The sequence below is a fragment of the Phyllostomus discolor genome, chromosome 11 (assembly GCF_004126475.2).
Source record: "Phyllostomus discolor isolate MPI-MPIP mPhyDis1 chromosome 11, mPhyDis1.pri.v3, whole genome shotgun sequence".
Lineage (NCBI taxonomy): Eukaryota > Metazoa > Chordata > Mammalia > Chiroptera > Phyllostomidae > Phyllostomus > Phyllostomus discolor.
In genome coordinates this window covers 21,813,107-21,834,357 of record NC_040913.2, presented here as the reverse complement: position 1 = coordinate 21,834,357, position 21,251 = coordinate 21,813,107, and the positions used below count along the sequence as shown (strand labels likewise).

Sequence of the window (21,251 nt, the reverse complement as noted above, 5' to 3'; positions counted from 1 at the left end):
CACAAAAACAAATGAACAATTATCAGTAGATAGTCTAGTAAAAGTGTGTCTACAGTCCAAGTATACGTGTCAGTTTGCAGGGCAGAAAGACAGTTCCGACCTACAACCTTAAATCAAAGTAGCATATCACTTGGCCCTGTTTGAATGGCTAACCTTCAAGTTTCTGGTTCTCTTTTTCCATTCGAAGCAACAAAATTTGTTGGTGTATAGCTTTTCTCCATAAACTCCTCAGTTCTTCTGATTTTTTTCTTTTTCCAACTTTTTCTGGGTCATCGTCCCCAGACACAAACATAGCCAGAGGTTCCTCTTCCATGGTGGGAGCCAGAGGGGACAGCGGCAGCAGCTCATTCCTGTCCAGTCCATCTGCAGAGAAGAAGACAGTGAGAGGCATTCCGCAGCAGTAACCCAGACTACAGAAACGTTCTCCGGAGCCGACGTGCTCTCATCCTACAGTCTGCCCTTACAGCTCTGCACCAACCCACTCTCCGGGGAACTGTTCGTTTCTGGAACTCATGGCTTAAGTAAACTCACTAGACTGAATTCCCCTTCCAGATTTCCCTCTCGCCGCGAAATGAAAGTGTGGGCCATCTCACCACTTCTCCTTTCTGCACGAAATGACCTATAAGACAGGTGCTCCAAAACAAACGGGCCTTTCCCCAGCGTCTTGACACTTCTGCAATTGACCTGCGTGTGTTCCCTGACTGTGCGTAACGAAACACTACGTGAGGCGGTCTGCGGGACCTCCCAAGGCTACAGCTACCACCAGAATCCTTCACGAGAAAAGCGCAGAGCCGCTCTGGGCGTGTCTAGGCTCAGCGGCCCTCTTCACTCCCCCTGCCACACTCTCTTACCCAGTTCCTGGAGCTCCTTTTCTCCCTCTGTTCCAGGCCATCTTTTGTTCTCTTGCATTTTTTTTGACACATTAACACACTTGATCATGTCTCTTAAAACAGTTCCATGGTTGCTTATACCCCAAAGAACTAAGTCCAAACTCCTGGGGACAGCAGACAGATCCCTTCAGACTCTGGCCTCAAGTAACCTTTCCAGCCTTGTCTCCACCTCCCGTCCGCTGCTCCCCTGCTTCATTTCTCATGATTCTCTGACCTGCAAAATTCCCGTCCTTGACTCTGGCGCTCTGCTAGTTCCTCTTTCTGAAACATACGCGTGTCGACAATGAGTTTAAATAAATACCTAACTTTTCTGTGAAGCTTTTCCTGATCAGTTAATTTTATTTTTAGTAATGTTGTTTTCTTGTTTTTTTTTAATTTAGTATTTGACCTCCATTTTTACCCTTATTTCTTAGTAAATAATTTAAAAACATGTTTTACGCTGTTGTTCCTGTTTTAGCTTCTTGAGTTGACTATTTAATACATTTGAGTTTTGGCTTTCTTAACTTTAGAAATGCCCTCTAAATATCACTCGATGTTGATAGGCAGGCCTCTGGTCCTGTCTTCTCCCTTCTACTTTCCCGCAGTTTTCAGTTTCCAGGTGCACAAAATATTTAGTTTTCCTCTAATTGTGGATTCCTTCCTTTCTTTTATCTCTTCATTTTTCTTTCTTTTGTGAAATTATTTGCCCTGTGACCAGAGAATATAGTATAAATGATCGTGACCGTCTGGAATTTCTTAAGAAACCTTTGTCGCCAAATGCATAGTTAATTTTTATGACTGCTCCCTGTGTGTTAAGAATGAGTTTTCTCTCTAGGAAGCAAGGTAATCTCAGTAGATTACCCTTGTTTAATTTTATTTCTCAATTTGTATCTGTTATTTAATTCCTCTACATTTAATTTTCAGGGAGGAACATAGCAAAATCTCCCACAAGAGCTACTGACTCATGTATTTCTGCCAAAAATGCTGTTATTTTTCTAGCTCCCAGGTCTGCATACTCATGTGCATTCTCATTATTGTTCTATCTTTTTGTTTACTGTCACAGTCACTTTGCCCCTCTGCATGCTCTCACTTTAATTTCTAAGAGGCCTCACACTGAAGGGAGCTGCCGACTCTCTCCGCTGCTTGATGTTTGCCTCGTGTATCTGCATCCTCTTCTTTATTGTCCAACACGTTATAGCGCTGCTTTATGTGCAACTCTTAAAAGAGAGCACATTGCTTTCCTAAGGCTAAAAGGTCTATGACTGTGCTCAGTGTCGACTGTGATTGACTAGAACATACTGACAGCTCTCAGAGGGGAGGGGGCTGTGAGGTTGGGAGATAAAGGTGAAGGGAGAGCAAGCGGGGGGGGGGGGGGGGGGGGGGGGGGGCACGACACAGAGAGGAAGACAACAGTATGGCGACTGCCAGAGGGGAAGGGGGTGGGGGGAGGGGCAAGAGGGCAAAGGAGGGATGCAAGGAGGTGGAAAGAGACTTGACTTTGGGTAGCGACCGCATGAGGCAGGGTGCAGGTGATGTGTTTATATACAGCTGTGCACTTGAAACCAGCCTGGCTTCATTGACCAAGGTTACCCCAATAAATTTTTTAACTTTCAAGATAAATAAAGTTTTTAAAAAATACCTACTTTTCTAGCACTATCATAGTTCCCAGTCTGGGAAACTTGTTTACTCATTCATTCCTTCATTCACCAAGCATTAACTGAGTGTCGAATAGGTTCTACTCATATCTGAGAAGTATCGGATAGAGAAGGAGACATTACTTCCCCACTGTAATCCAGGCACCTCCTTGTGCACAAACCCCTGCATTCCCTTCCCCAGTCTACGATGCTAGTGAGGCATGGTTCGCGAGCGAGCACCACACAGACCCTGCTGCTGCATGGCCGAGGGAGATCTGTTCATGGGAGAGGCAACCCTGAGGAAGATGCGCTGCCGCCAGGAGACTCGGCGAGGGGTGACTGGGGTGCCGCCCGCGTTCAGCGACTCATTGCTGCAAGTCGACGAGGTCCTTTTTCTCCCCTCTCCATCGCTGCAGAAAGCAAATAAACAAATAACTTTGTAAGGACTGCTGCGTAACGTGGTTCTTCACAACGATCCAGAAGCACAAGCCATTCACAAGTCCCGTCACGGGCAAGCAAAAGCCACGAGAACACGGAGCAATGCATCAGCAGGCACACTGGTCACCCAGGCCACAGCCCAGTCATGAGAAGCTCACCTGTTTCTACTCATTCCATATAGCCCACCTTTTAAGTCCTAACGTAAGGAATAGAAGCATGTGTGCAGACAAGCAAAGGTTGTGAAGTAAGGAACTCATGCCTTTTTCAAAATTTCAAATTAAGAGTATACTCTAAACAATGTAAATATTCCATAAATGGAATATTTACAAGATATGAGAAGAACAAAGAGCTCTTCTCATAGTTCTTACAGAATAGGCTAACAAGGATGTGTCTGTTAGGGTCTGTCCCCAACTCGCTGGCCACCAATAGCTGGATCGTGGCAGAAAGTAACCTGAATAAAGGCCGAATGGTCAACTGTGGGATTTTGTTAGGGCACGTGTTTAATAAGACTGGCTAGGTTACATTTAAAAATATTAAACATTCTTCACAGTAGGGCTTCACAGAGACTGTAACATGTTGGCATGCATTGCCACTCTCCAAGGGGGAAATAGTGTACAAAAATGCCTTAACTTACTCAAGTTCAGAATCACCTCCCCCAGCTTTGGGGGGGGTTGGGAGTGTCACATCTTTCTATGTCAGTGTTTTTGAAACAAACATGTGGAAATGTTGGTCTGCCCTACAAATGTCATTTCCTAGCAAAGATCACGCACTGTCAGGCCAGGCCCATCTGCAACAAAAGGTCATTCTGACTCAAACGTACTTCTGAGACCTATCTGTCAGCAGCTGGAAATACCATGCACTAATTGCTGCTGTTCGCGGTGGGAGCATTTTACTTTTTTTAGTTTCAAGGTCTCTGAGCTTTTCTGAGAGAATGACGAAGACGCCCATGTTTACAAGTGGTGATACTAGTAAGTAAAGGTGCAGAAAGTCTGATGGCGTCAAGTATCCGATCTTAAGTCGGAAATGAAACAGCTTGACCAGCCACAAGCCCACGGAGGCAGTCAGAGGGACGCGGCAGTGCTGAGGCCAGCCCCAGTCAGCAGATGCCTGCTGTGTTTTCATTTACTTTAGGTACACACATATCAGGTAGTTCAGTGATTTCTAATCTCGGGCTATCCTCTTGGAAATACTACTTCTGGATTACTTAAATTATGCTGAGTGAAATAAGCCAGGTGGTGAAAGACAAATACTGTATGATCTCACCTATAAGTGGAGCCTAATCAACAAAACAAACAAGTGAGCAAAATATAATCAGAGACATGGAAATAACGAGCAAACTGACAGTAACCAGAGGGGAGGGGATAATGGGGGTAAAAGGGGAAGGGTCATCAAGGAACACGTATAAAGGACACATGGACAAAGGCAACGGTGGTAGGATTGAGGGTGGTAGGTAGGGGTGGCTGGGGTGAGGGGAGTTGTGGGGGGGAAATGGAGACAACTATACTTGAAAAACAACAAAAAAAAATAGTTAAGAAAAAGCCATACCTTCCAGCCGCTATACAGGTAGTAACTGTCATGATGTATTATGATACTTCAGAAAATAGCTAATACATACATCTAACATAGTCAAACCCCCTTTGTTGTATATCCTGGATAAAATGATAACCCCAATATGTGTGCGTGATTCAAAACTCCCTGAAATAGTGAATAAATCTGTTCATCTTTACTTGCACTTTGGAAAGTAATAATTCAAGTATTACTCTTTTAGAAACTGTCATTCAAATGTTCTGTATACAATGGTCACATCCTGACGAACACTTTCATTCAGTAACACTCCCTCCCTGGCAGCTATCTGCTAAATGCCCAGTTCACGGCGCCCTTCCAGCTCCTCCTGCGGTGACGGCAAATAACAGTACGCGCTCAACACACATCCATTGAATCAATTAACACTGTGAAACCCTATGAAACATTAACTCAGAAGGTTATTAAAATGGACAAAAAATACTACTGGCTAGGCTAACAGGACAGGAATAAATAAAAGATCAGCCTTCTCAAAACCCTTTGTTGGAAGTCACGACTTTTAAGTCTTTCTGGCAAAAAGTTCTGATTCCCAAAAGTACAGACTGAGCCAGTGGTGGCACCGGTGCCTATCGACAATGAAAACAGCGCAAGTAAACAGCAGGAGGCATCTTTTTTCCAAGTAAGTGCTGCTCCTGTCCTGTATTAAAATATCTAATTTATAAGTTAAGCCTGGAAAGCTGAATAAAATGAATGTAAAAGCATCCATTTCAATGCCTCACAAGGTGAGTTTCTCTTAACCTCTTAGTAGCTCCTGTATAAAGAATACAAGAGTAAAACAATCCAAAAGATTCTGAAACTTTTATATTTTAATACTGGGAATAAACCGTCTTTTAAAAATCACCTTCTGATTCACTGTTAATAACATATCAAGTGTTTAGAAAGTACTACAAATAAGACCAAGGAGTACCTACATCACCTTTACTATTACCTGTAAAAGAAACACTTTGGGAGGACATGTTCTAAAACAAGGACATAAAGCACCCTCAAATTAGCCTTACATATTTGAAATTGTCCTAAGGTCTACAATTTTATACCCTGTAGTCCAAACAAAACGCTAAATGACCCATTGTCCTCCTAGGTCTGGAATGTAATGGCGAGTAATAAGCCAAAAATTAGCAGTCAAAATATAAGATAATAATATACCGAAAGGAAAAACTTACATAACAGACCATGGACCTTTATCTCGCACTAAAAAACGACATCCTGAAAAGGCAGCTTGGTGGCGGAGATAAGGCCAGAGCTGCGAGAAGACCTGTACTCAGCAGCCAGGTGCCTCCCGATAAGTGTTGCAACAGTCGGTGCGTGTGCGACTTACAGTAGTTTAACTTCTGATTTGCGTTTAGTCAGCAATCTGACATTCTTAAGGTAGTAATCTCAAGAATCAAAACCATGTGAAAGACAGTGCATGAAAATTCTCACATTCCACCTTGAAAACTACACGGGATGAGGTGAAAAAACTTGGGGTTTTGGTTACTATTATATCTTTTGGTTGTTTTTGCAACTACAACACTAGTGCTCACGTTGACTTCCTCTTTAATTAATTTAGCAGGTAGCCAAGTACAACGTCCACTTTTTGAATGGAAATAAAAATAAAACAACACGTGTGGTATTTACTGTAGCAATAATTAAGCTAATACGAAAAGCACATACTGTGTGCCAGGCATTGTTCTGAGCATTCTACAAGTACAGCCTCATTTCATCCTCCCAGCACTTTACAGGGACGGTGTTATTGCTATTCCCATTTCAGTGAGAAAACTGAGGTAGAAAGGAGCTAAGTAATTTGCCACAGTCCCACAGACAGTAAGTGGAAGGGCGGGAATTCAAACCCAGGCCATCCACAACCCAGACCCGTAAGTACGGCAATTTATCTGCCAACGTAAACACTCTTTGCGTCAGTTCAGAAAAGCTCTACAGAACCCCAAGAACAAAGGTGTCAGACTCCCAGGATACACTATATTGCTAGTGAAAAAAATCGGTCTCTAATTAGCATTAAGTCTTTCAGTCAGGACTTCTCTTTTCATATTTTTGAATATAATAATGTCACTTACTTCAGCAGAGAAGTAACTTCAGAGTATCATTAGATGCTCATTTATGTAAATGCTTCACTTCTTTTTCTTTGCTCTTGAAATCACTGCATTCCAAGTAAAGACCCTTTTTCTTTTTAAATAGGATCAAATAAAAAATGCATTGGGCCCTGCCTGGCGTAGCTCAGTGGATTGAGCGCGGGCTGAGAACCAAAGTGCCGCAGGTTCGATTCCCAGTCAGGGTACATGCCTGGGTTGCAGGCCATGACCCCCAGCAACCGCACAATGATGTTTCTCTCTCTGTCTCTCTTTCTCCCTCCCTTCCCTTTCTAAAAAAATAAAATCTTTAAAAAATGCATTAATATGGTGGAATATACATATATTATCATTATGTTTTTTAAATAATGAAACAAATCAAAGCTATTCCCTTATTTTTTTCATATAATCTTTTTTCTACTTCTGTATTTTGGGATATCAAGATGTGCCTTATAAAGCTGCTTCCCAAGAAACATATTCAGTAGAAGTATTCTATGCCAGTGTTACCTCCATTTAAATTTATTAAATTAAAAATGAATACCCCGGAGGGAAGCACAATGTGGAGAACTCCCGCCTGTTTCTGTACGGGTGTATTTTATACATTCTTCCTGTCACTAGTCACCAACTGATCAAGAACCACAATCCGTGAACAAAATGAGGGGTTGCAAGTAGGGAAAATATAATGTGTGTATCAGATTCGGGCTGGGAGGCATTTCCGAGTCCTCCTGGATGCAGCCTTGATCAAAAGCTATGGATATGACATGAACCACCCCTCCCACAGAGCTGCAAGATAACTTTTTAAAAACATATCCTTGACCAAGCAGTTCACCACATCAACTATTAAATTAACACTGTGCTTCATAGTAGACAAAATTTTTCATGCATATTTGCCTGCTTTGATAACAATTAATTTCCTGGATACTGTACAGAATGAAGGCATTTTAGTGACCAATCACAGGGACTTAACTTTTAAGAAGGCTGTCGTCATGCCTTATTTCCCATGAGGGCAACCTAGATACACTTCCTAGAAGTAAACCCTCAGGCAGGGTCAGCTTTGCAAAGGCGTTGTTCCACTGAGCAGCAAACCGCCCCCCGCCCTTCAGCCCTGAGCACCCACCTAGAAACTACCAGCTTCACAAAGTCCAAAGACATGACCACACGCTAAGTCCATAGCTAGGTCACAACGTATTACAGCTCAGGATAGAAACAAAACTCGACTAGTGTTAACAGCAACTATTTAGCAGAAACCTAAAAAGGTTTTCTCTTTGTGAATGCCCCCGAGAAAAGCTGCATAGAACAACACAGTGATGAAACTTGTTTTTTTCCATGGGACACATAGTACAGTTTAACTCCAAATCGCATCAGATGCTGACAGTTTATCTAAGTCCTTGATTTCAACTGGGCGACCATCTACCATCCTGTGGAAAATCTTTACTAATTAAAGGACGTGGAGATTGAACCATTCTAGTGGAAATCAATATACAGCATCTGAACTATGAGTCAAAAGGGACAGATTAATCAGTGGAACAATATGCAAAATGAAACAAAAAAAAGAATGAAGAAAACAAAGAGTTTTATTTCCTAAACTCTACACTGAATGCAAATTTTTTTTAAAAAATTAAGTTTTTTACAATGGAATTTAAAATGTCTGTGAGTAGCTTATTTACTTACACCCGTTTAACCTAAGATTAAGAAAAAGATAGCAAGCAAGACATTAAATCTTTCTGTAGCTCAATTTAAACATATGTAAAATAAGGATATTATGGGCCAAATGATATCTAAGGTAATCAAGAGATCTAATTCTATTCTGTTGTAGAACCTAAAAGTAGAAAAAGTAAAACTAACATTTCCATTAGGCTTTTAAAAGTAGATAAAAATTATTATTGAAATGGTCTTACAGCTAACCCTAAAAAAATACAGGTCAACTACAAGGATTAAAAAAGTCGCTTTTATCTTTCCAATGTGGCCAAAATAATTTTTGGAGAACACTTTTTCTCCCTGTACATTTCATTCTAGTCCAATTTTTAATACTATGCTTTTACTCCAACTTGAGCGCAATCTAAATGTCAGTGGTCCCAAAGGGGAAGGCGGGCATGTCTGCCTTTCACTGAGCCTGTCTGTGCTAGAAGCAAACCACAGAAACTAGAACAAAGCAAAGGAGGACTGTTCCCAGTGAACACGCTCAGCAGTGATTCTGGGTGTTCGCCGCAACGAGCACGCTGGGCAGAAGGAAGAACTGCCACCACGTGTGTGGTCAGACATCCACATGAAGGAAGTAGGTGTTTTCCTGTGTCCAGACCAGTGGGGGGTCTGGAAGGTCCCAGATGTGCTTCAAAGGGACCACTGTGACAGAAATTAGAATGAGCAGAAATAGATTAATTATCCTCTTCAGGTCAAAAACAGGTTCAATTTTAGGAGTATGTTCCTTTGAGGTTCTTATTTCTGCCTCTTCTTGGGATTTAGAATAAACTCCTTATACGTACCTCTAAACTAGTTTATATAAGGAATTTATATGTACTAATTCTACTAATTCAAAATTAAAATTAGGCATTGATTGAAGGATTGAGCACAGTTTTAAGGGAATCTCAGCATGGAACAGAGTAGAAACAGGATTTCTGTTTGCAACCCACACTTCACATGATCATCTGTGATCTTCGGCTACACCAGGCACCACCTTTTTTCCTACTACGTAACCCTCATAGCACCAGAAGGATGGCATGCATTCAGGAGACAGCCAGAATGCAGCTGGAGGGATTTATGAAAACTTTTAATGAAAATATTTAGACCTCTAGTCACCTTGATTCTGAAGCAGTGTCCTGTCTAGTACAACAGGAAAACAAGGAATGGTATTAGCACAAACAAAGAGACGTGTGTTCAAAATCAGGATGCAGAGTAAAAAAGCATTCCCATAAGTCAATAAAGCATAAATAAGATATTTCAATAATGAACAAGAATGAGTGTTTATACTATTTTTGTCAGTGAACACGAGAGAACCACAGAGGATCAAAGCTGTGTAACAGAATACTTCGTCAGCAAAGATCTTAGTTTCTCACTGAAAAGTTTTATAAGTAAATAAAAGCAATGACTACCATTTTACTTTTGACAAATAAACTTCAATATTAATAATTTTTAAATTATAGGCTTAAAAGCTAAGAAGCCAAAATAAGGAGTGACAAGGTGCCTGTTGATAGAAAGGACATATTACATTTGATAAATGGATATTATATAAATATACTGTATCATCATAGGCAATGCTAGTTTAGCTACTAAACAATGAAATAATATCAAATTTAAAAAATGATAAGAAATAACATAAACACACACTTATTCCCTTTCCTTTATCATTTTAAGGCTGTGCAAATGACCCTACTAACCAACAAACCATGATATTAAAAATATCTTGGCTCCTTTCTCTCAGCCTGCTTAAAAACAGTAACCCTGCGTGTTTTTAATAATTCAGAATAGTGGTCCTAGAGAAGGATGTCTAATCTGAATTTCAAATTTCAAATTAACATGCCTTTAAAAAATAGTATCTGGCCCTGACTGGTGTGGCTCAGTGGACTGAGTGCCAGCCTGCAAACCAAAGGGTCACCGGTTCAAGTCCCAGTCAGGGCATATTCCTGGGTTTCGGGCCAGGTCCCCAGTGAGGGTATGCAAGAGGCAACCACACATTGATGTTTCTCTCTCTTTCTCCCTCCCTTCCCCTCTCTCTTAAAATAAATAAATAAAATCTTCTTTTAAGTAGTATCTGTTGGCTTATATGCTAACCCACCTTACACCTTACTTGACTGCATATATAGAGACTTGTTCCACAAAACCAGTAAAACATGAGGTGCCCTAGTGAAAAGAAAACTATAACCCATCATATTAGGAGCCTCCTCCCCTCAGTATTCTGAGCAGTTCCAGATATCACGGTAATTGTGTAAGTATGATGTTCTCTCTGAAAGTAGTGATAATCAGAGATATAGAGTTCAGAAATCACTGGATTAAAACCATGCTCTTGAATATCCTTCTTAGAAAATACACACTAAAGTATTTAGAGTAAGGACACATGATGTATGCGACTTATTCATAAATGGCTTAGAATTTTAAAAAGCACATATATGCACATATAGCATGTATACATTCATGTGTAGACAGGCAGAGAGAATGATAAAGCAACTGAGGCACATGTTAAACACAGATGAATCTGGGGGAAGAGTTAGCAGCTGTTCTCCATAACATGTTTGCAGCTTTCCTATAAATTTGAAATGATTTCCAAAAACAAATTTGAAAAGCACTCTCTTCAAAATTGTAACTAGTAAATTTATGTCTAAATGACTTACTTGTTGAAATACACCTATTAAGCGTTCATTTTGCCCAACAATTTGATTACTGTGCAGACAGTCATCAATAACGCACAGGAATAAACCCAACCACGGCCACGAACAGTGCTATCCAGGGCAGGACTCTTTAGAAGCCAAAGAGCTAGAAATTACCCCCATGTCCATCATCAAAAGAATGGATACGCTGTGACATGTCACCGAGAATACCGTACTGCAACATAAACGAGTAGACTGAAGAGTACATAAAAATAGAAATAAATCTCACAAAGTAATGTCCAGGGAAAAAAGCCATGTATGAAAGAATTCATACTGTATCATGCCATTTACATAAAGCTTTGAATGGTATTTAAGCTACGGTGTTAAAGATCAGGACAGGGGTCCTGCCTGGGTGGGAGCATGACAGCAGCCACAGGGCTGCCAGTGGTGTCACGCTCGGGGACAGGGTGGCGGTGACGTGGCGTGTTCACTCTGATGGGCTGTATGGGTGGTTTTAATAAAACATACTTTTAATGAAAAAAATGTTACATGTCATTTTTGTCTATTGATTCTATGCTGTCAAATTATTAAAAAGCGTACAAAAGTATCCAAAAAAGTGCTTTCTGATTTTTAGAATTTCTTAGAGCCAAGAAAATATTACAAAGTAATACAAAAAAATAGTGAATTTGTTAATGCTCCTACAAATGTAAAAGTTCTCCTCATGTTTAAATATAGCACTCCCAAGAAGGCAACAAGAATGCGAAACTTTTCAATGCCAAGTGAACACACAGTTGCCCTCTGGACTTCAATAGCCTTCTACAGAATGAGATGTAATGGGCCACGGGGACGCTAGGAGAAAGAACAACACACACAGCTCAGCAGAAGAGGAACTGAAGATGAACATATAACTTTATATTAAGCACTATAAATAATCCTTAAAAAGTCACTCATCTTGTACCCTGCATGCTATCACAGATCACCTGTGACCTTCTTCTTAATGGCTAATCCTAATGGTCACTTTTAGGCCTGGTTTTGTTTCCGAGAAGGAAACCGTGATTTTCCAGATGCTCATTTTAACTAACATAACAATCAATAAACTGCAAATAGAGTTCACCAAAAGTGTTGTGCTCTTATTAACAGGTGGTACTATAGAAATAAGGCAAACTGACATTTTTATGTGTGTGCATTCAGTTCTCTAAACTCATTGCATCTTCTATATATATTATACTATTTTTTGTGGCTAACTTCCTTTAAAATTTCTTCCATAAGGCTGTCCCTTAAAAAGCCTTTTAAAATCAATTCTTCATCAACTTTCTTCACTAGAAATTCAGTTTAAACATGATTGTACTAAATCAGAGAAAAGTTCAGATTCGAAAGTTCATTAATCCAATATTAATAATCTTTGTTGGAGTGAAAAATACTGGCACACAGACAAAGTATACTCAGAGATAATTCAAGAAATACTCTAATTCAACTAGTTAGGGAAGGTTACCTAGTTATATGTTAACTTTGGGGACTTCCTAAGTCTAAAGAAAATAGGCCAAAAAAACATAAAAGATTTTAGTGGCACACAGGCTAATTGATAGCATGTATTCTTCTCTTTGATTGCAAGAATTGCCAATTATCAAACTACTCAAAACAACCCAAATGTCCATCATCAAGAGACTAGATAAAGTGTGATGTGTTAATTGAACATCATACAGCACCTTGGATGGTGTAGCTCAGCTGGTTGGAGTGCTGTCTTGTAAACTGAAAAGTCACAGGTTCAATTCCCAGTCAGGGCACATGCCTGGGTTTCAGTTTGGTCCCTGGTCAGAGTGCGTGAGAAAGGCAACCAATCTATGTTTCTCCCTCACATCAATGTTTCTTCCTCCCCTCTCTCTAAAAATCAAAAAGTATGTCCTCAAGTGAGGATTAAAAAAATGAATACTGTATAGCAATAAATATAAAGGAGTCAAGCCATATATAAAGAAAGAAGTGAGCCCTGGCCGGAGTGGCTCAGTTGGTTGGGGCACCAACATGTAAACCAAAAAGCTGCAGGTTCGATTCCCAGTCAGGGCACATGCCTAGGTTGCCAGTTCGGTCCCTGGTCGGGGGCACATAGGAGAGGCAACCAATTGATGTTTCTCTCTGACATCGATGTTTCTCTCCACCCCTCTCACTCCCTTCCCTTCTCTCAAAATCAGTAAGCATGCTGTCAGATGAAGACTTAAAAAAAGAAAAAACAGGCACAAACCTCATAAACTTCTAAGCCAACAACCATCTCCTTAGAAAAATTCCCAACTGAGCCCTCCTCTTTCCAAAGGTGGAAAACAATCCCCTAAGAATGTTAATGATCAATAAGAATTCATAATTTCAATTTTTTTAAAAAGGCAGTTTCACAAAATCACTACATCTAATTTGGTATAGCTCTAAGAGCAAAGAACAAGACTTAAGGGGCAATACATTTCAGTACTGGGACCCAAAACAAAAACTCAAATGTCCACAAAACTCAAGAGATCTCTCACACTCTCTGAAGGCTGTTGCTGTCACCATGACCCTGCACCCGTTATGTGACATTCGTGAGACTCAGAGAAGTCGCTCTGTGTCACTGAAAAAAACAAAGAAATGCCTAGGAAATATTCCACAGACGTAAAAATACAAATATATCCACCCCTTCAGTGCATATGTTTGCATCAGCGGCTTCGGGGGTGCAGAAGACACACCCAGAGAGGCTGAGAAGAAAGGCATGGTCAGGGGAGGGTCGCTTAGTGCGCGTTGGCCCCGGGGCTCGTTCCCAACAAAAGCAAAGCTTAGACTGTGGAGCCAGGAAACACACACATGGTATGAAAATAATAATAATTTTAAAAGCAAGATTATCATGTACTCAGAAAGCTCGTTTTAAAAGTTTTCTTAATAACGTTAAGTGGAATGAAACCCAAAACATTAGAAACAAATTAGAACAAGCACAGGCAGAAGGATGCATAAATGTCACTCCAGAATTAGCCACTTTTTTAGTAACATAGCAGTATATCACTGTGGAAGATTTTGCTTTGCAAACAGAGGACACTGATCTCACCTGATTTCATTTTCATACTGTGGGGACAGTCTACCTGAATTCTGGTAAAAGCTTTTCAGGAAAGAGGGGGCAGTGAAGGAAGGGGCAGAGGAGGAAGTGTGCAGACTCGGAAGGCTGGAGGAAGAGTTACTCTCCTTGTGCATGCGCCGAGCAGGTGGAAGAATGCTGAGTACAGAAAACACAGCAGATTTGTCTCAATTTATATTTTGGCAAAACCTTCATTCGCTATGAAAAAGTACATAAACAGGTTCTCATTATTAATTTAAGCTTTCCTTTAAAGACTCAGGGCTGGATCTTAAATGGGGAGGGGGGAGCATGCAGTTCTCTCCACTTAAAGGTATGACCTTGTTTCACCCTCTCACAAACCGAATTCCTCCTGGGCCATGCAGGACGTGTTTGTCTCTAACAATTTCTTAACAAATCTACGACAAAAAGTGTTTGTTTTTACATGCAAAAGATTCTTCAAGGGGGAAAAAAATAGGAAACCACAAATAATTACAGGAAACAAGATCCAAATGGAAAAACTGATTATCAGTAGTTCAAAGACTTAACTATTTGAAGGACATAAACCATTCTAAAAGTTTAAGAACAAGATGTTCGGTTGTTGGAAGTCATCCTACTGCCTTCACCTAACGAACGTCAAGGTCCAGCAGAACTGTGCAGCCACGGGTTTATCCGAATCCCTAATCTCCAGCACAGCTCTTTGTATTTCTAGAAGATTCTTTCCCAGCAAGTTTTTACAATGATACAAATAGCATCTTTTTATATTAATAGTAATTATTTGAGCTTACACATGATAAAAAGTAGAAAGCATAAGGAAGAATAGAGACATCATTTATGGTTAAAAAATATTTTAAATTCTTACAAATAATTTTTCCTGGGAGGGGGGAAATAAAGAGATTTACTGCTTTGATAAATATAAAGTGACTATTAAAAAATTCTTGATTCACACATGAATACTTAATATTCTTCATTAAAAAAATCTGAGGATAATTAATTCTGTTAATTCACTTTATTTTTTATATATCCTGAATATCTTACTTTTGGTGTGTGAATCATTCAAAACATAAGGAGAATAAAATTGTATCCTTAAAAGAAATGCTGTAAATTTGATAACAATATAAAAATTAATCTCTTTTTACTTAGAGTTCTGGTTTGTTTGTTTTTCTTTTCTCCAACTGAGATCCCTATCAGACCATTTCCTGTATCAAACTCATAGGAAAAGAAGAAAAACAAAATTAGTCCTAGAATATAAATTCTGATTTGTGCTGCGCAGTAAGAAGTATAAAAATTCTACTATTCCAGATTTACCTCCTTTACCATTTCTTATGAAGTGCCAACAACGTTGTGGAGTTATATTTTAAACACCATGTAAGAGAATTCCTAGTGGCTACTTCCTGTCCATTATGTTCTATGTATTCCTTAGAGATATCAGGTTATTCTAGATACAATATTTAACAATTTTCTCATTGGGCTTTAATCTATGATGAGATGACACATGGCCAGGTTTTGCCTCTGCACGAGGGTGGCTGAGGCGATGGTCGGAACCCTGGCACTGCGCTGGGGGCTGACAGGAAGCGCCGCTGCTGCTGTCTGCACATCTGCTGACTCTGCTGCGTGAGGCCGTCACCCAGAAGGCCCTGATGACATGTGCTGTCAGCACGTTTTTCAGGCAAAGCCACATCTACAATATCTTGTTTTCTCTCTTTTTCTGGAAAAAAAAATATTTCCATCCAGAATGCTTTAACTCAGCTCTTGGGTGGTGGCTTAAAGCTTGCCTCGAGTCCCTCACTAAGGTTTTTACAATTCAATTTATTTTCTGGTCTTTCGAAAAACTAACTGTTGGCTGCAGCATGAAGGCACCACAAATCTTGACTCCACAGTGACCAAAACGGGTTGGAAGAAGAACTTTCTTTCGCATTCCGGACAGGGGTTTGGACTCACCTGCACTGTTCGCTGGAGCTCTGCCTCAGGAACGGGGAGCGGACCCCGGGAGCCCGCCCATCCTGTAGATGCAGCTTTCTCTTGGTGCTCGAAGGTGGGTGGCTGAACGTGTGCGCCCGTCTTCGGAACTGCGGGGAGTCGGAATCCTCTTCAGGGAAGGTCTGCCAGGCTGAGGACAGTGGGGAGGCTGGGGGGGTCCCTGGTGGGGAGTCGCCTGGTGAGTAGTCCTGAAAGGCAAGCAGAAGGGAGGTCTTTCCTGCCTACGTGGACCATGGCAGACCCGCTTCACCACGGAGCTCAGGGTGGCGGGGTGCCTCTTCTTCCTCCTGAGTCTAGACAAAACTGGTCTTTTTTTTTCTCTCTCTTTTACTCAATCCATGCTAAAGGCTAAGCAGCATCACCACAACCCCCTTCTCCTGATAAGCAGCTGTCAGACAGCATCCGCCAAGATAGGCGAGAAAGTGAAAGGATGATAAGAAAAGGTATTCTCTTCCCTAACCCTTGGTGGTAAAAGGCTGTAGCTACTGCACGCTTCTCGCTGTGGCCCGAAAGATGAAAAGAGAGCGCGGCCCAAAGAGGTTGGAGTCTGAGTTTACGTATCTCCTGATTTCCGTGACACATCGGCAGCACGCTTCCTGTCCTGTCCAAAGAACATCACAATGTGTCAGTGGCCACGTCTGGTGGCAAAGCCTCCAGGAAAACAGAATAAAGGCCGTTAAGTATCTTCCTTCACGATGGATGTTTCTATCCAACTACATGTTCCCTGATGTAACATTTTTTTAAGAGACATGAAAAACAGGAAATAAATGAAAAGTGACTGATGCTGGAATGCGTCTCATATTGCATGCACAGACCTCGTAAATCTTTCCAGTGAGACAGGTATGCTGTTTTATACTTTACAGGACAAGAACCCCTGCAGAAATGCTCAGCTTAATAAACATGGGTTAGGACTAAAAAGACTCACAGGGGAACTAAGTCTTCCGTTTTATCAACAGAAAGGTTAATAAAAACATTTTAATATTTTTCCATGAAAAAAGCAGGTTGCATATGCCTCAGCTTACATGTTGCATGATACAGGAAACAGGAAACCAAACCTACTGAGAATTGTCTATGAGATAAAGAGCTTAATGTTGCAGTTAAAAGGGTTAAAAATGGTTGGGAGATAACACATGGGGAGAAAGCAAAAGACAAAAACATCACTGTACAAGTGCAGTAATTACACGGCTTTGGAGCGACATTGTTCCGTGGCTTTGGAGCAACAGGTGTTCAAATGCTGTCCTCCAAATTTCACTAAGTCCAAATGGTAAATGGCACGAGAGAGCAGAGTTAAACTGCAAAGGTGAGTTCTGCCTCGCCATGAGAAAGCTTCAGCTGAATAAAGGGCACCACACTGCCCTGGCTGGTGTGGCTCAGTCAGCTGGAGGCTGTCCCATAAGCCAGAAAGCTGCCAGTTCAAACCCCGGTCACAGTGCATGCCTGGGTTTTGGGTCCACTGATCAATGTGTTTCTCCCCCTCTCTCTAAAATCAATAAGCATGTCGTCAGGTGAGGATAAAAAAAAAAAGGAACATGCTCCTATCCAGAATCTTCTCATTTTAAATAATAAGGCCTCAAATATTTATTTTCTAAAAAATCATAAAGGACTCAGAACAAGATAACTAAGCACGCAAATTACCATATCAGTACCAGTTTGTGCCAAGTCCCATTTAGCAGTGAAAACAGGCAGCTCTGAATAGATACCTTCTCCGAAGCCAGGCTGTTGGCCCGTTCGAAGCTGTCCATGCTTCCAAGCCGGCCTCTCATTCTGTTAGCCCCCTGAACGAAAAGAATAAAATTACATCAGCCATATGGTCTGAATTTTTACTTCAAAACTACTGTAAAAAGCAGTTGCTTCTTTATGTCAGCACTCAATTGATCCTTTTTGCGGTTCACTCCATTTTCTTGGTAGTATTGACAGCCATTCCGGCACAGGAAACAGAACTATTCACAATCTATGTTCATTATTTCTAACTCAATCATTAGATAACTAGATACTCAGGCCAAGCTTTTTTGATGTTTTTGTTGTTGTTGTTGTTACGAGGTTAAACATCATTCATCCATACCATCAGACTCCCGCAACATCAGTGAGAGCCCTGGTACCTCTGCGTGCCTTGTACACGAACACAAATGTACAAGGTGCAGCACAACTCACCACAACATGGTTCGATATACACAACCTCCCTGCAACCAGATTGCAAACACCGTAACTCACAATTTTAATACTCCTTTCTTGCTAAGAAGACTAAATAACAGTCCACTTCAATATTGGTGAATTGGATTTTATTTTTGTTTTCACAGAGTCCTTCAGTGTGGATTTCATACATGATCTAAGAAAGAAAAACCTAAGAGATCACTGGATAAACAAGGTGGGGCAGGTTTACAGTTGTGAGCACATGAAACAGTTTATGCTTATTATTACTTATTTGTGACTGTGTTATTTCCCATACAAACAATTGTAAACCCACTATTGCCCCAGACGGTATTTCCCTCACATTATATAGGAAGAAACCGAAGCCAGTTTCTGAAGGAAAGAGAAGGGAAAGGTAGGCTGGGAACCACATCCCAGAGAAGGTCTCCAGACAAAGCACCGACTGAGGAGGGTTCTGTGCAACTCTAAAACACACGGACATGCCCGAAAGAGAGTAGCTTTCAGAGCTGCAAATACATGTCAGCGGGACTGTGACTCTGCAAAATAAAAAAATGCACAACTCCTGTGTAGCAGTTTACAGTTTTCACGTTTGTGGCCAGACAGTCTTGGGTTTAATTTTTTGAGGGAAGGGAGTTCAACTGCATTTTAATTTTTAATCAAAGTGATACCTGTGCAATATTTCAAAAGCTGAACTGTGCTACCAAGCTCAAAACGAAAGGTGACAGTCACCGCCCGCCCCCTCTCTCACACGCTGAATCCATCCCCCAAAAGCAAACACCTGAAAGTTCGTTTTGATGCTTCCGGTATTCAGCTTGCATTGCCACTCCTTACTCTTTCCACTCCAGGCACTATTTACTCACTTCCCACTTTGGAAGATGAGGCATTAGTACTCTTCCTTCATTCCCCACCCCTGTGCACACGCTTCTTCTCTTCTCTCAATACAGTTATGTCACAAACTTCAGTTAAAACAATAATTTGTGATTAGATGATTATGACCGTAAATAGTATTTACATCTGAGCTATATATTTGACTATTACTACAACTCATAACTTGTACAATTTGTTCTTCAAAGAATTAACATCCACTTCAGAAATTACTAATGTATTGTAAAAGTCACCAACAGATCTCCAAATGGTCAAACATCGGATAACCCATCAATTACAATTTTCTTCTTTTTCTCTGAGCTACCTGTTAGGAAGGCCTCTGTCCTCCTGCCCCAGTCTGGCCTGGTAGCAGTTTAGGCTTGCTGAACAGATCTTCCCAGGATGTTCCTTCACCGCTAACCTAGAAATATCCTTTAACTCTCCCGTGTTGGCATTTCTGTTTCCTTGATCCCATGTCTTCCTCTTTTTTAGTTACTTCTGCATTTCGGTGGAGCACAGAATCCAAAGGCTTTGTGAGAAAGGGAGGCTGGAAACTAATCTTTTTTTTTAATTTACCTATCTGTCAATGTCGTTATTCTATCCTTCAATGTCATTAAAAGTTTGGATGAATATGTCATTTTGGTTAGAAATTGTCCTTCAGAATGTTAGTATTGCTCAAGTGTCCCTGGCATAGAAGTCTAATGCCACTGAGATTCCTGAGCCTTTGTGTGACCTGCTATTTCTCTCCGGAATGGATTCTAAGTTTACCCTTGGCATTCAGAAATGTCACAATTGTGTGCCTGGGCATGGCTTCATTCAGTCGCTCTATTGCACATATTCTGAGCCCATTAAACTTGAAAACATATCTATTAGTTCTGAGAAACTGCTAAAATGATTTCTTTGAAAATTTCTGCATTCATTTGCTGTTTCCGGAACTCCTACCATTTGACTTTTTGGAACTTCAGGCTAATCCTTTAACTTTTTACCCTGTTCTCCTATTTTCCATTTCTTTTATCATTTTGCCTTTTTTTTTTTGAAGATTTCTTTTAACTCTAGCTTCCTAGCCTTCTATTGAGCTTTTGTTTTTCATGTCTACTATCAGAAAGTTTTAAAAGTTCTTTCTAGTTCTCAATTGACTGTTTTGTATTTATGGTATCCTATCTTGTTTCATAGAAGCAATATTATTTGTGTATATGAATTAGAGTTTCACATCTTTGGTAGGTCTCTAAATAACAAGTATGACCCTGGCTGGTGTAGCTCAGGGGATTGAGTACTGGCCTGAGAACCAAAGGTCACTGGTTCAATTCCCAGTTAGGGCACACGCCTGGGTCACATGCCAGGTCCCCAGTGTCGGGTGCTTGAGAGGCAACCACACACTGATATTTCTCTCCTTCTCTCCCTCCCTTCCCCTCTCTAAAAATAAAATCCTAAAAAAAGAAACTAATTATGTAAACAATAAAACTAAGAGCTACATCTATTATTACAGAATGCTTATCATGTGCTGTGTACTACAGTAAGCATTTTACACTGCATTATCTCATTTATTCCTCACAAAGATTCTATCAGGTAGGTGTAGTTTTTAGCTGAACTTTACAGATAAAGAGATGAAGTTCTGCTACGACCATGTCCCCGAGGTTTACATAGGTAGTTAAAGGACAGAGCAGCGATTTGAACCCGGGGAGCACAATTCAGAAGTGAAGCTTTGAGCTCTTCCCTAATACTCCCTCCTGCAGACGGACCTTTGTGAAAAGCAGAATTATAAATAAAACTAAGTGGCCTGCAATGGTAAAGTGTAGGTTTTGCAAATGCTCAGACTCTGATCGAGGTTATTTCAACTTTGCAGTTCCACACTATAACATGACACACTTCCAGTAATAAACTAGGTTTGATTGACAGATTATTGGGTTAGTGTGTGTGGCCAAGAGGTAAATATTGCAAAGACCAGGTTGCTGTCTGCTATTTTTTTTTTAGCTGCTACTTACATGTCGACCTGCCTGGTTATTACTTAAACAGGCTGTTTGGTCGCAGTGGTAAAAGTAGTCAGATGGGCATCAAGCCACGGGCATTACTACAACAGCAATTTAAATCACACATTTTACTCACAGTGGTGTTTTATCCACATGTTTTGTGTGTGTGTGTACACAAAGAAAACCAAACTTACTTTAACCAATTATTCACACATTTTCAACAAGTAAAGACATTGGATATCACTCTGAAGAAAACATGAAATATTTTCTGTTTTCCAATGACTCACACTGTATTTTATATTCCTTCTTCAGAAATGTGCATATTAATGAATGCACTCATAACCATTT

General features: G+C 40.6%; 1 protein-coding gene across 6 annotated transcripts in view; it reads right to left on the bottom strand.

Moving 5' to 3' along the window:
* TBC1D4 (TBC1 domain family member 4) overlaps nt 1-21,251 on the bottom strand; it is a 178,747-nt gene that overhangs the window by 24,500 nt on the left and 132,996 nt on the right. For 2 of the 6 annotated variants that reach the window (XM_036011289.1, XM_036011290.1), the window contains exons 9-13: nt 17,625-17,699; nt 15,886-16,112; nt 13,942-14,106; nt 2,753-2,913; nt 154-363 (exon numbers count right to left, since the gene is read on the bottom strand). In XM_036011289.1, the coding sequence (XP_035867182.1) occupies nt 154-363; nt 2,753-2,913; nt 13,942-14,106; nt 15,886-16,112; nt 17,625-17,699 (838 nt within the window). The other 4 variants (XM_036011291.1, XM_028526722.2, XM_036011292.1 and 1 more) reach the window with 3 other exon arrangements.